A 14,534-nucleotide genomic window follows, 5' to 3' on the forward strand; every position below is an offset into this window, starting at 1 on the left:
TATTATTATTGTTAATATTATTATTATAAACCTGTACTTTAAAAAAAAAAAAAACACACAAAACGAAGGCCGACAACAGAAGAACTGAAGAACTGACACTGAAGAATGCCTTTCTTATTTCTAAGGCAAATTTGAACTTCAAAGTGTGTCACTGGATATTTCCATAAATTTGTTCTGTTCCCCCCTTTAAAGATTCGTTGCATGTCCCAGTGCCAGAATCCTTCTTGATAAAATACAACCACACTTTATACTGTTGTAAAATGGACATTTAAAACTACTGTCATTAATAATTGTCATTACTAGTTACCAGGGAAATGCTTGAGCTTTTTGAATAAGCTGTTGCAACCTGCTAACAGCTTCACCTTAGCCCCATCATCAGAACTCTGTTGTTGTTTTTTTGTATTGACAAAACTGATATCATTTGTTTCCATGTCCTCTTGTTAAGCATTATTCTTTTGACACAGTAGATTAAAGTTCTGTTGCTAGGCTTATCAGGATATCTAGATCTGCTACCTCCTCAGTTGTTACACCTCTCTCTGCCTTCTGATAACTAAAGTTGCCTTGCTGACTTTGTCCTCTCCTGTTTAAAATTTGTTACAATCACTCCAATTCTCAAAAAGCCAGGGCTTGCCCCTGAACCTTTTCAGAACTATTGCTTATTTCTTTCTCCCACTGTGTTGCCCAGTGATCAGTTCTTGGTCCATTTACTTTTTATTATATGCATGCTACTTGGCAATATTAGACAGCACAACCTCCGGTACCACTGATATGCAGTTGATATGCCAATTTAGATATACACACTAAACTTTATGACAGACTCCTACCTGGTGCTTTGATTAAGTGTCTGGCTACAATTAAGACCAGGATGCCTAAAACCTTTTGAAATTAATTAATAAAGGCCAAACTAATCTCCAGCTACCTTGAAGAGAAACAGAATCTCTACCCTGGCTATCCCAGATTTAAATCATGTCCACAGATTAGGAATCTTGGTGTCATTTTTGACTCCACATTGTCATTTGAGGGTTATATTAAAACATCTACCCCATCCCCTCATTCAAAAAGAGCAACTGAAAACCATTTTCCAGATTGTTTTTCCTCATGCTTGGCTAAATATCTAACTACCTCCTGATTATTTAATCTCTGAATAAATATCTTGTGGCTACACATACCTATCGGCCACAATGTTAATTACCTCATTAAAATGTCACATGTTAAGGAATGGAATGCTTTAGGCAGCAAGTAAACAGTCAGTTCTTGAAGATGATGTGCTGGAAGCAGGAAGGTCATCAAGTGTAAAGATCTGAGTGAATTTGACAAAGGCCAAACTGTGATAGATAGATGACTGGGTCAGAGCATCTCCAATGAGTTTTATGGTCTGATGAAAGTGCCTTTTCTTTAAAATCAGGTGGATTGCCGAATGATCTGTTGGGAAACCTTGGATGGCATTCTTCTGAGTATGTCCACCCAAGGCTTAACCACTACCTTTGCGAAGGTGCAACATGTTTGTGCCAGACCTGCTAGCGTTATGTTGAAGCTAAGAGCTGAGCAGGGGGACTGCTCTGTTTTTAGCTGCACACACCAGCTCAAAGCCCCTAGCCCCTAGTCTCAGAAGCCAGGAGAGCTGAGTGGATAAAGTTTATTTTTGTTGGCAATGTCCCAGCTACAGTAGGCAAAAACCTGTATGTGGGTGCTAATGTCTTTATGTCTGACTGCTTTTCCAACCTGGGTCAGTACAACACAGGAATTGAAACTTACTAAAAGAGGGATCACTACCATCTGTCCATGTCAAAACTACAGATGAGGGAACTGTAAGTATTAAAAAAAACTAAGATTTTTTTAATGAAATAAGCTAAAAACAAATATCAGTGCATATATTCTAAAATATTATTGATCATTTGGTTCTGAGCACAAAACAGAAAGGGCAATGTGCTTGTGGATGAAGGCTTTTCTCCAAAATAATATTATTTCATTAGGGCCTCATACAGAATCACTCAGTGTGTGAATTTATAAAAACAAAAGAAACTGAGGTTTGGTCAGATCACAGGCTGACATGTGTTTTGCTGACCTGTGACAGTTTATGTTGAAACAGTCTGTATCTCCTACTTAATGTGTCTACACTGCATGCCATTTCTCTGCAATATCAGCATGAAAATGACACACAATCTTTAAGTTGTCATAAGTCTGACTGTGGCAAACAATAGTTTCATAATGACATCAACCTAAGTGCAAACCATGAGTGAATAAACTAAACTTTAATGAGGGCTAGGGTTAATAGGGTTAGAGTTAGTAATGGTTGGGGTTAATAAGGGTTAGGGTTAAAAAGAGTTAGGGTTAAGTAGGGCTAGGATTAGTGTTAATAAGGGTTTAAAGTACACCTACATTTTATCTAAATATAATTGACTTGTCATTTAAAAATTTATATCTGCCACTAGATGTCAATGTATCTCAGGTTTAACTGAGGGTTATCTTAAAACTGCAAAAGATATTTGATTTTTCTGAGGTTAAGGTCAGGATCATTCTAATTGAATCTCATCTTCAGTTCAAATATTTTAATTTTCTATACCTAGTTCTAGACATCCCACCATAATGTTCTGTGAACTTTTTTTTTCTGTGAACCTTTGAGAACTCCCTGGTATCACCATCCGAAGCTTGGCGTACCTGGGCATAACCTGCGCGTAACTTTGGACAACCAGGTGTCATTCTCAACTCATGTTTCTAATCCTCCTTTGTAACATACGAAGGATTCAACCCTTTCTCTCGCAGGAAGCTACCCAAATGCTTGTGCAGTCTCTTATGATCTCAAAGCTAGACTACTGCAACTCGCTACTTGCTGGTCTTCCTCTAAGAGCCATCAAACCTCTACAACTTGTCCAGAATGCAGCAGCACAACTGGTCTTCAATCTTATGAAGTTCACATGTTACTTCACTGCAGCACTCCCTTCATTGGCTCCCTGTAGCTGCACGCATCAGATTTAAAACCTTGATGCTTTGCCTACAAAGCCAAAAATGGACCAGCCCCTTCATACGAGGTCAATGGTCAAAGCCCGATCCGTACCTCGTGTACTTTGAACCTCAAATACGGCTCGGTTTGAAATACCTTGCTTCGGGTCTCATGGAGGACAAGACTATTTTCTGTCCTGGCTGCAAGATGGTGGAATGAACTCCTACTTGCTGTCTGGAGAGGAGAGTCCCTTGCAGTCTTCAAACGCAGACTGCAGACCCATCTATTTGCAGAATATTTAAAGGACAACTGACACTGCTCCCATATTGACTGACTAAATTAGTACTTATTGTAGGGTATTGTATTTATTGTAATTAGTACTTATTGTAGGGTAACTCTAGCACTTATTGTTTATAGCACTTATCAATGTTTAAGATAGACCTTATGGATTTTGCACTTCTAGGTATCAGCATTCATCCCTGTGTTCTACAATATTCTAGTTCATTGGTATATCTGATTCTAACCTATGGTACCTCTACTAGGATATATTCTATGAGTAAACGACAAAGCACTTTTGTAAGTCGCTCTGGACAAGAGCGTCTGCTAAATTGCTTAATGAAGCATGTTAATGTATCATATTCTACTAGTAGAACTGGGTTAAGGCGATTCATCTTACTGGCTCAAAAGCAGATATAGAGCTCTTCTTGGCACACTTTTTTTTCCTTCAGTCCTACCATAAAATATGTTTGTTGCAACAATGGCCTGAAATGTTTGACTTTCTGCCTGCTTCCACAAGTTCCAAACCATGAAAAACAGCTTTTATTTAATCTGGGAGGACTATCTTGTTTGGTTTACCAGACCTTTAAGGGCAGAGCAGGTAAGACTCATACTTGTTTTGAGAGCACAACCAGGTTTAAATTCCCTGGAGTTACTGGTTTAGCTGAACATGTGTTAAAATGAAACTTCTGTTTAACTAATGACAGTGCCATAGCCCCGTTATGTCTATAAACACATTTACACACACATTCCCTGTATCATGGTAAGAATGCAGTAAAATCTGGCATTCATTTGAACATCAGGATACAGCCATTTGCAGTACCACAAACACACAATAAGCTCATAGCCTAGGTGTAGTAAAGGCAAAGCTAGAACACACATTTATCCTCCTGAGAGACACTGCCCTCTCCTTCAAGGAGCACACCCATGTGCATCACACAGCCCACATGTCATCTGCACAGCCACTCTTCAGTCAGAAGCCATGCATGCCCCTCAGTCTCTGGGCTTCTCAATGTAGAAGATAAAAACTGCAATTTGCAGGCTTTACCTACCCATAAGATTTCAAATCCAATACGTATGTGCACAGGGTTAATTACTTACATGTGTCCAGACACATGGTCATGTCATCAAACTCTTAATTGTCCTCTTCCAGTGGGGTCTGTGGAGATTTTACCCTGACAGAGGCAGAGTAATCAGAGAGATAAGGTTGAATTTGAGCTCTAGATTGTCCAGACTAAGTTAATTATGTAGAATCATAATCAGGCTACATTAAAAATCAGTGGATAATTCTTCAATGTCCATGTGAATCCACTGCTAAAACAATGGTAACATTACTATTACATTTATACAGGGTCTGCATATGGGAGGGTTAACATAAAAATGTTGGGTTACTTAATGCAATCCCTTGTTCTCTGATAAGGGGCAGACCCATCACATTCAAATTCCACCTCTCATGGGCCAGGGCCAAAGAATCATACTGTCTGGGTAGGGATAGAAGATTCCACCTCTCATGAGCCAGGGCCAGACAACCATGCTGCCTGGGTGGGGATGGTAGATCTCACCTCTTGTACCACAACCTCATTGTACATCAGAAACTCTGAAGTCATCAGCACCAACATATGTAGACAGAGTCTGAACTGCACCATTTTCTGAAAACAAAAGCAGGTTAGACCCTGTGTAAACAGTACTGTTCTGTCCTCTGACAGTGTGATTTGATAGGGGAGAGTTTATATGAAGACCCACGCAATCTGTACTCTGTAAGGTTTCTAGACAAATATTTTTTAAAATTCAGATTAAACCCCAGATTTTGTAGATGGCTTAACACCATGTTAGAATCTATGAGCTCCTTTTCCCTCGAGTGTGAGCAAATTAAATAGTCACCTAAGTAGAATATTCTGACCCAGCAGTGCTTCCACACTTTCTGAACACTTGATGTCAGCCCTATGAGAAGAATCACAGAAAGGGCATCAGCTCCCTCTGGTGGGTATAGACAGGAAGCTCAATATTTTTTTCTTTTGCTATTTTGAACTGTGGGGAGCACATTGTCCTTGGTGCATGGCCTGGCTGCATTTGTTGCATTGTTTATTTTTATTTCTATGCCTCTCAAATTCTTGGTGACACTTTAATGAGGCACACTTTAAACTACCCTTTCCCTAAAGTGGGGTTCCCCTAAGTTTTCTGAACTGGCCAACCCTTCCCTGCCAAAAAAAAAATGCACTTGCTGCTGCATTTCCCCAAAGATTCCCCCTTTTTGTATGGAATAGGAGGTTACAAGAAAGGGTTGCGGGAGTGTCAGGCCATCCACTTTTCCCTGCAGCCCCGGGCTTGCCCGGCTGGTCTCTGGGCTGTAGACCCTCCCCCTGCTTAGCTCTCAAAGCCCTGCTAAGTTGTCTGAGGGAGACATGGCAGAAAGCTTCATCCGCCTGCTTTCTGAGAGTTTCTGCATCCGTGTTTCTGTCTCTTAGCAACCTGATGTAGCGTCAAACATGGCGGATGATAAAGAGGCTGCAGGTATCCGTGCTTCAAAATTGTATTATTGTTTCTTTAACAATAATACGCTACCTGGCTTACATTCTACAAGTCCTAACGTTGGGTATGGAAAATGTTTCCCTTGCAGGTAGATGGCTTGCTAGCTAACCTAGTTAGCTCTTAGTTAACGCTAGTCCGAAAAACCCGTACCACTGAAGAAAAAGAATGCTAACGCTAGCTAGGTTAGCATTTTTTGTTTTAGAATAGTTAAATTTTCGCCATTTGTTGGTTAAATCTAATATAGGTTATATAAATAAAGTTCGCGAGCTGGTTAGCTAGCTTATGTGTGTATATATATATATATATATATATATATATATATATATATATATATATATATATATATATATATATATATGTATATATATATATGTATATATGTATATATATATATGTATATATGTATATATATATATATATATATATGTATATATATATATATATATATGTATATATATATATATATATGTGTGTGTGTGTGTGTGTGTGTGTGTGTGTGTGTGTGTGTGTGTGTGTGTGTGTGTAAAATAATAGGCTAAACTTAATATTTTAGTATAATTACTTAACATACTTTTCAATTTTCTACAAGATATAACTGGCACATGTGCTAATCGTTCAAATGTAGGCATCGTTTGTTGAGTAACGTCAGCATCAACTAGCTCTGCAGTTATTTCTCTGCGGTCGTTTGTTAATAGTAACATTGATAGCTTAGCTTCATAATTTTACTAGCTAGCAGGTGAAAGCTAGCTGTTCAAAGATGGTTAAATGATAACCATTGCACCAATATCAGAAATGTTGATGCAATATGTTTATTAATGTTCAGTTCGTTTATTTTAAACCTGTTTAACTTTCGATTTCGAAACAATCTGAAATAGCCCATTGTCAGACTGCCAAACAATCTGCCCAATTACTTGACGGAGTATATCAAAGCTTATATGAATGTGGATTTACATGACCACAGTCCACACATTAAGCGAAACAACTCGGGAGCTTGACTAAAATAAGTATTTTTGCGTGAGTCTGAACGTTTGTTGAGGGGGACTATCTTAAAATCATACAATACTTATTTTTCAGTATTAGTATGAATGGTAGTATGGGGCAGTGGTTAAGGTTCTTGACTAGTAATCAGAAGGTTATCGAAAGATGCTTTCTTACTGTCCTTTCCAGAAGCTTTTGTATCTGAGGTCCACAAGAGGATCAGCAATGCCTTTGATGTTTTTGATCATGAATTCAATCATACAGTTGATGTCAGGTAGAGTTCTATTCTTGACAAAACCCACCTAAATGTACAAGCTCCCCCATTTACTGCATTGAGCATAAATAGTTCTCACTCATATATATTTTTTTTATTTCTGTAAATGTATTTACTATGAATTCTGTGTAATTTTCTTGTTTTCCTAGAGAAATAGGTACTATTATCAGATCCCTTGGCTGTTTTCCAACTGAAGCTGAACTGCACGACATAATTGCAGAGGTCAGAGTGTTATTTTGCATGTGTAAAGTATTTCATTTTATATTCTAGGCCACTGTATTGCTTTAAGGGCTGTATGGTGAGTTTTGGTGTATAGTGAAAGTGATGTGTAATTGCTTTAACAGGTTGAGGAGGAGGAGCCAACAGGATATATCCGCTTTGAGAAATTCCTTCCAACTATGACCAAGGTCTTGATGGAGCACAAGTAAGACAAGTCTTAATTCAGTGTGATCTTGTATGATCCTGTAGTATATTAATGTAATTACATGTTCTTAATATTACATATAACTTTTCACATTTAGACTCTTCCTTTGGGGTTCCCTGAGACAAATCGCAGTAAACACTGGTTTAGTTATCATCTTAATATTTGAATCAATAGTGTGCTCATCACAGCAAATTAAAGCTCATCACAGCAATTTAAAGTGGTCCAGTGTTGCAGCATGTACTAAACAGTGAACACTAATGTACTGTAGAGCTTATGTCTTGATGATCAGATCTGCTGGCCATCTTTTGTTGTCTTGGTTGAAGCATAGAGGTGACGTTTGTAGTGGTAGCTCCTAAGTTCTGGAATGAACTTCCTCTGCATGTTAGATTGGCTCCCCCATTAGCTGTTTTTAAATCTTGTCTTAAAACTCATTTTTATCATTTGACTTATAACTCTGTATGCAAGCTGCTCTACTGTAGTTATATTGTGATGTTTTCTTTTACTTTTCTTGTATGTCTTCTTTCATTTATTATTTAATTGTACAGCGCTGTGGTCAAATGTCATTTTTAAATGTGCTCTATAAATGGAAATTAAATAGCGTATCCTTTACCATTATTCATTATACTCTGTGTGACTGCTTCATTCTTTATGCAGCTACATTTGTCTGAAATCTGTCTGAGCAGATCTTAGTTGTTTCTTGTCTATGAATCACTGGAACCAGTAAAGTAGGTTTTTGAGGGAAGAATAGCTCCCTGAATTTTATCACTTGGCCATTTGCAAGCATATGTGCATGATGTTTTAGTTGATCTGAAACGGATCTTTTATTGTTTATTGTTCTAGTGACTGAATATTAAAAATATTCTGATTAATCAAATTAAGACAAACTGGAACTAATAGTAACTGTTGATTGTTGATTCAAATGCATAATTGGATAGCCACATATCCATTTGGAAATAGTGAATGAAAATGTTTAGGAGTCATATCGTGATAAATTCCATTTGAAGGAATGGAGTCAGTAAAATATTCCATATCACATGACTGTAATTAGTTGGCTTGTTAGCTCCTGTTCATGGGAGTCTTATCTTTGTACACAACCATATTCATTATGCCATTACTTTCATTTAGTACCCACCCAATTTAAAGAGATGTGGTGCATGGTGTGTGTGTTTAACATCTCATAGCAAATCAGTAAAAAAAAAAAAAAAAGATTTCGTTTCTATCATATGATTTTGATTTCTATTATCTTCCCAGATAATACCTAGTGGTTTTCTATTTTAAGATTTTACTACAAATACAGTGTCATAATGTGAAACACGGGCTTTGTTAGGGGTGGGCTTTCGAGGCTAAAGACCTGAATGTGTCAGTGCCAGCCCCAAATGATTCTTTCTGTCACATGGTTATTAAAACAGTGTGCTTTAACAATTACTGTCACTTTAAAACTTATGCTGTATATCTTTTTTAAGCCAGTACTGCACTTAATTACTGCTGATAACATTTTAATTCTTGACTTACATTCCTCTCAACCCTGGTCATTCTAAAGGAAAAACATTTCGTGGCTCACCTAAAACCACTGGGGCTTGAACCCTGAATTTAAAAAGCCCTAACGATGCCCCTGATGTGAGAGAATGGATCTGCATAACTAATTCTGTTCCCTGTGCAGATTTCGCCCCATTCCTGACGATTTGCTCCTCCAGGCCTTTGAGGTAACTAACATTTCAGTTACTAGTTCTTGAAATGTTCATACATCGAGTCCAGTCCCCCTTTGAGTGCACTAAAGGGTATGTTAATGCAATCTTAATTTAAACTCAGACTCATCTACTGAGCCTCATATGACACTAAAATGCTATGAATACTGCATCTTATGCATGTTTTCTGTGTGATTATTAATCAACACCAACATCCTCCTTAGGTTCTAGATCAACAGAAAAGGGGATATTTGGAACCAGAAGAACTAAGCAAATATTTAATGCAAGAGGGTAAAATCATATTTCATTTACTGATAAGCATGTGTTAAAACCATAAACCTCATAGGCTCATGCATCATGAACATCATGCATCAAAGAATAGTTTACTATATATGTGTACTGTACACCACTCAGCAGCCTCAATCTGTTCAGATTTTTTTCTATTCCTGACCCCAACACATTTATCATTCTCCTGATGCTCATTAACTGTAACATATTTAATGCATCTCGCTGGCATGATGGACCAATTCAGATATATTATATATTGTGATATGTTCGATATTGGTATATTAGATATTTTGAATTTGCCTGTAATACACCACTGAGTAAAAGCCATTTTTATTCACACTAACCAGGGGAAACTTTTACACAAGAGGAAATGGAAGAGATGCTGTCTGCAGCTCTTGATCCTGACAAAAATGTCATTTTCTACAAGGACTTTGTGGGCATGATGACCATTGATGACACACAGTGAGGATGGAAGGATGCTACTCCTTATGATTCTCCTGTACTGCTTCACATCTGTTTATGCTTCATACACATGATTGTAAAATAAAATAATAAACCTTTATATACATTTTACAAATTACTTTTAGTCATTTTGATCTATAAATGGATGCCTTGCACTACAAAATGTGGGTGGATTTTGTATCCAGAGTGTAATATATCTCCTTCAATCAACACTGTCCCATTGATATACTCGGATGAATGTGGAGGGTGAAGTGGGCTGGTTGTGGTTGTGTGTGTGTGTGTGTGTGTGTGTGTGTGTGTGTGTGTGTGTGTGTGTGTGTTGGGGGAGGTGGTTAACTGAGGGGAGACACAGGCCTTTCAGTGGTCTTCCTCATAATATCCCTCCTCATACAGTGGTCTTCCTCATATTATCCCTCCTTATGCAGTGGTCTTCCTCATAATAACCCTCCTCATTATGCAGTGGTCTTCCTCATAATAACCCTCCTCATGCAGTGCCTTGGTGGGAAGGTGAGCGAGCAAGACTCATCACATTTTAATTCCATTTATTTTGGTCATTGGGGCAGTAATAGTTCAGTGGTTAAGGTACTTGACTTGTAAGTGGATGATTTCTGGCTCAAGCCCCACTACTCCTGACTTGCCACTGTTGGACCCCTGAGCAAGGCCCTTATCCCTCAGTTGCTCAAGTTATACTCAGTTATAATTGTGTTATAATTGATAAAAGCCTCAGGTAAATGCTCACAGGCTTTGTTCTTGTTTGTATCTTGTGCTCATTACACCCTTTACATAGATCCATTGAATATAAAATATTGTTATCTATTTTCCTGTCTTTTGTTTCTTGTCTTTTTATATTCTACTAATAGGTCATGGAACTTATGATCCATGAGTAAGATTAATGACTTTATCGCTTTCTGACATTTCTAGCTGTATGTCTGTAGGTGGCGCAGACTACTCGTGCAAGAGAAACCCGGTACAATTGGGACAAACTTAAAACTGCTGTCTTCTTCTAACAGGCTACAGCTACATATTTATAACTGCAAATGTTTTCATTCATTGATGAAAAATTTCGACTAGATATCTCCAAGCATGTTTTGCTCTAAATTGTTTCAGATTAGTAAAATAGGTGATTCTTTTACACATTGACAATTGCAGTCATGTCTGGGATTCCCGGTATCCTAATGCCAATTTCTTTTATATTTTATTAGTCATCGATTGCTATGTTTAACACATATACTATTTTCGTATTTTCTTGCCATTTGAGTATCTTTTTAAATGTCAGTTATTGCAATTATCGGCATTAAATCCGTCGTTTTAAGGACACGCCCACGCGTCACTTATTGAAATATTGACACGCTATTGGCTGAAAACTATGGAGGGGCAGTCAGAATCCACCCAGAGACAGATGTGCCCCTCTGGTTTTAAATGACTCCCGACGTTTCACAGGAGTAACAGTGTGTTGTAAAGGCAGTTCTCCAACAGGATCTAGAATACAGCACTGGAATTCTCACTGACACAGCTGGTCTATCGGCAAGGCGCAAAAACCTCGTCATCGTTAAGGCGCATGGAAACGTGCTGTAGCTGAGATGCTGTTTTGGCGCACACTGAAAATGAAAGCGCTGTGCTTGGAATTTCAGAAATCATAAACATTCGGATCTATTTATGTTTGGATTTTTAAATGATAAAGGCTCTATATTCCTGTTACGTTTTTGAGGACCATAATGGATAATTCTCTGCATGGAACTTGTCACTGAAGACTTGCGGAGCAACCCAAGTTGTATTTAAATTGACTTCAGAGCTGTTTCGCGAGATTGGAGGTGATATAGGTTTCTTTCACTACGTTCCTCGAATTGTTAACCATGACTTCTCTCACGGGGAATAAAGAGAGGTCTGGGACCAGAAGCCGAAAATACGGGGTAAGTTTGCCTTACCAACGACCCCCCCCCCCCCCCCCCCCCCCCAAACCGTTTACAAGTCGATTTATTTTGTACATAGTGTGCTCATTTCTTGCTGCTAACGTAGCCGGATTATTAATTACGTATATGTACCAGGCCACTAGACCTATATATTTTGAAGACTTATCCCTATACATGTTTACGAAGCTATTTTGGTTTTTCATAACAGATGACGGATTCTTCCCCTACCAAGTCAGCTTCTTTCTCCCCCGAAACTTGGTACCGAAAAGCATACGAGGAGTCCCGGACTGGCAGCCGACCGGCACCAGAGGGTGCCGGGTCCATGCCTGGATCTTCTGGAACACCTTCACCTGGATCCGGAACCTCATCTCCTGGCTCATTTTCGGACTCGCCTGTCACCATATCCCCAGGAATTGGCACATGTTCGCCAGGGTCCTTAGGTGGATCCCCAGGATTCGGCACCGGTTCTCCAGCCTCGGGTAGTGGGAGTTCTCCTGGATCCGACAGAGGGATATGGTGCGAAAATTGCAACGCCCGGTTGGTGGAGCTGAAGAGGCAAGCACTGAAACTGCTCATCCCAGTACCCTACTCCAGCAAGGTAGAGCCGGCATGATCTTTAACGGCATAGTCGGTGTACGGCAGAGCCAGTATGCACTTTAACGGCGTAGTAGGTTTGCCTTAATGTTGTTACTGTATGAAGCTTTAAATAATTTGCAGTGTAAAGGTACATCGTCCTTAGCAATCGATGTACATTCTAGCAATAATTCTGGTACACTAGCACCTCTATAATATATAATGTCAGGGACACAAGTAATGCAGATTACACTTTATAAAATCCCTTCGTGGGAAATGAGTGCGGCTTGCTGCTTCAGAGTCCGGCTGAACGCTAATCTTACATATTTGATCATTTGTTATGTGTTTATTATTATTGTTTGAAAATTAGACATTGTCCAAATTCCATCACTCATCATTTGTGACCATGGTTGGATCACGTTGGTAATAGGAAAAATAACCATTCAGTAGGCCTGGTATTCGGAATAGACAAGTTACGTTTTGAGAAAAAGTAAGAAGCGTAACGCGTTTAGGTTTGTTATCTGCATTTTCTACACTGCAGTATTGCATTTTTCATCATGATGTGATGATGGTAGAGGAAAATGTGCTATTTTAAATCAAGCGCGGAATCATGCACAGGTAGGGTGTGGTGTTTTTGCAGTTTTGCAGCGCTAACGTTGCCCCTCTGTACCACTTTGTTGCCAGGAATCGGTGATGACGACAATAGCCAATAGTTAATTGGACTGCGTAGTACATTGCGCGGAAATTGTAACCCAAACCAGACTGAAAAGAACACGCCATAGTCTACGGCAACAAGACCGGATGGATGTGCAATAGGTATTGTTATGGGTAAAAAGCCACATATTCTTAAATTAAACTTAGCGTTATGTGTTGTGTTGCAGATAATTTACAAAACAGTGCTCCTCAAACAAACACAGACTGATCCCATGTGGGTTATCATTTCTGTGTATTCACAGAGTGTGATTGGATGCACGTGCGAATGTGTATTCTCACCCACACAGTAGATTAATGGAAATAACTCAATTAAATAACTCCTACATAGTAATAGTAATATCATTCTGAATGACTAATTTAAGGTTCGCTGTTTGTGCGATTCCGAGACTATGTAGCAGTCGGTCCAACCATACTGTCACGCTCTGGGTGGGGGCGCTCCGCCTCTATTCATGCTTACCCCGAAGTTGATAGATTTGCGCCCTTTAGTGCATCTGGGATGTTTTAACAGTGAATGTTATAAGTGCTTTCAAAGTATCGAAGGTAAAATAAAACGGAAACCATTAATACAAAGCAGTTTTGTATACGATGAGGCTCTTCGCGCTTCTTTAGCCATTGAACTGCAATGATTCTCTGTGACGTTCTCTTTTGAACTTTTTTTTCCTTTATCAAAGAAAGAATCCAACAGGCCCTGAAGGCCAATATGTCTGCTGCATGCATAAAAACACATTTCTAGGGTTGTTTTCACCTTTCTCTCTCTATTTTAGATATATGAAATAAATGAAAATATTTTATACAGAAAAACAATCCAAATCTATTGATCATTGTGGCATTAAAACTAAATTTATGAATGATATCATTTCCATCGTAGGGAGAAGTTATATATAAGTAACAATAAAATTTGGTATCCATTAAGTCTGTAATTGCATAATTTTTACAACAACAAAAAAAAAACCTAACAAAAAAGCAGGTCAATAAGACTATACCATGATCTACATAAACACATGCACACACACAGTGACATTTATCACTTCTTGTAGAATGCAATATTTACAGTGTATCAATTACAACGTCATGTATATGCAGGAAACTGCTGGCATAAGAGGCACTCGCAGCTTTGTTCTTTCATAGTGAAGCAGTGATTGAGCTGGGCGGAGGTGTTCTTGTTTCAGTGACTGGGCTTGGATGAAGTGTTTTTGTTTTAGTGACTGGGTTTGGCTGAGGTGTTTCAGTAGGTGGGTTTGTATAGAGTGGTGTGACACCCAGGCAACCACCTGAAACCACAAGTTCAAATTCAAAACCTCAGAACGTTCACCACTATATGATTTTGAGGTCATGATGGCAGGGCATGGAGCGCTTCTGATGAAATTACAAAATAATGTCTCTAACTGATCAAGTTCGGTATAGTTCAGTATAACACAGAATTCATAACAACTCTTCCTATGAAATATGATTAACTGAACTCTGCGTCAGAGCTCATTCG

General features: G+C 38.7%; 2 protein-coding genes across 11 annotated transcripts in view; both read left to right on the plus strand.

Annotated features, from left to right (window-relative positions):
- The first annotated feature begins 5,616 nt into the window (after positions 1–5,616).
- drc8 (dynein regulatory complex subunit 8) lies at positions 5,617–9,972 on the plus strand. Of its 6 annotated transcripts, none has more exons than XM_026999855.3 (7): positions 5,617–5,728; positions 6,914–6,998; positions 7,148–7,220; positions 7,343–7,422; positions 9,083–9,125; positions 9,332–9,398; positions 9,743–9,972. In XM_026999855.3, the coding sequence occupies exons 1-7, from the start codon at positions 5,704–5,706 to the stop codon at positions 9,859–9,861; spliced, it is 492 nt and encodes a 163-aa protein (XP_026855656.2). In that variant the 5' UTR covers positions 5,617–5,703; the 3' UTR covers positions 9,862–9,972. The 6 variants fall into 6 exon arrangements, with proteins under 6 accessions (XP_026855656.2, XP_026855657.3, XP_026855658.2 ...); XM_026999856.3 differs by having other exon boundaries at positions 5,682–5,834; XM_026999857.3 differs by having other exon boundaries at positions 5,682–5,728; positions 6,917–6,998.
- A 1,336-nt stretch (positions 9,973–11,308) lies between these two features.
- The window catches only part of kif26ba (kinesin family member 26Ba), a 75,982-nt gene continuing 72,756 nt past the window's right edge, over positions 11,309–14,534 (plus strand). For 4 of the 5 annotated variants that reach the window (XM_081721597.1, XM_026999851.3, XM_081721599.1 and 1 more), the window contains exons 1-2: positions 11,309–11,767; positions 11,976–12,365. In XM_081721597.1, the coding sequence (XP_081577723.1) occupies positions 11,711–11,767; positions 11,976–12,365 (447 nt within the window). In that variant the 5' untranslated portion in view covers positions 11,309–11,710. Of the gene's footprint in view, positions 11,768–11,975; positions 12,366–14,534 lie in introns of those variants that run through there. The other variant, XM_081721600.1, reaches the window with a different exon arrangement.

Source organism: Electrophorus electricus, chromosome 10, assembly GCF_041902795.1.
Source record: "Electrophorus electricus isolate QZ-2024a chromosome 10, ASM4190279v1, whole genome shotgun sequence".
Lineage (NCBI taxonomy): Eukaryota > Metazoa > Chordata > Actinopteri > Gymnotiformes > Gymnotidae > Electrophorus > Electrophorus electricus.

Coding starts and splice junctions, on each gene's coding strand:
- drc8 (XM_026999856.3), top strand. CDS start 5,711: ATGATAAAGAGGCTGCAGGTATCCGTGCTTCAAAATTGTATTATTGTT. Junction 7,221..7,342: donor TGCACGACATAATTGCAGAG/GTCAGAGTGTTA, acceptor TTGCTTTAACAG/GTTGAGGAGGAGGAGCCAAC. Junction 9,399..9,742: donor CAAATATTTAATGCAAGAGG/GTAAAATCATAT, acceptor CACACTAACCAG/GGGAAACTTTTACACAAGAG.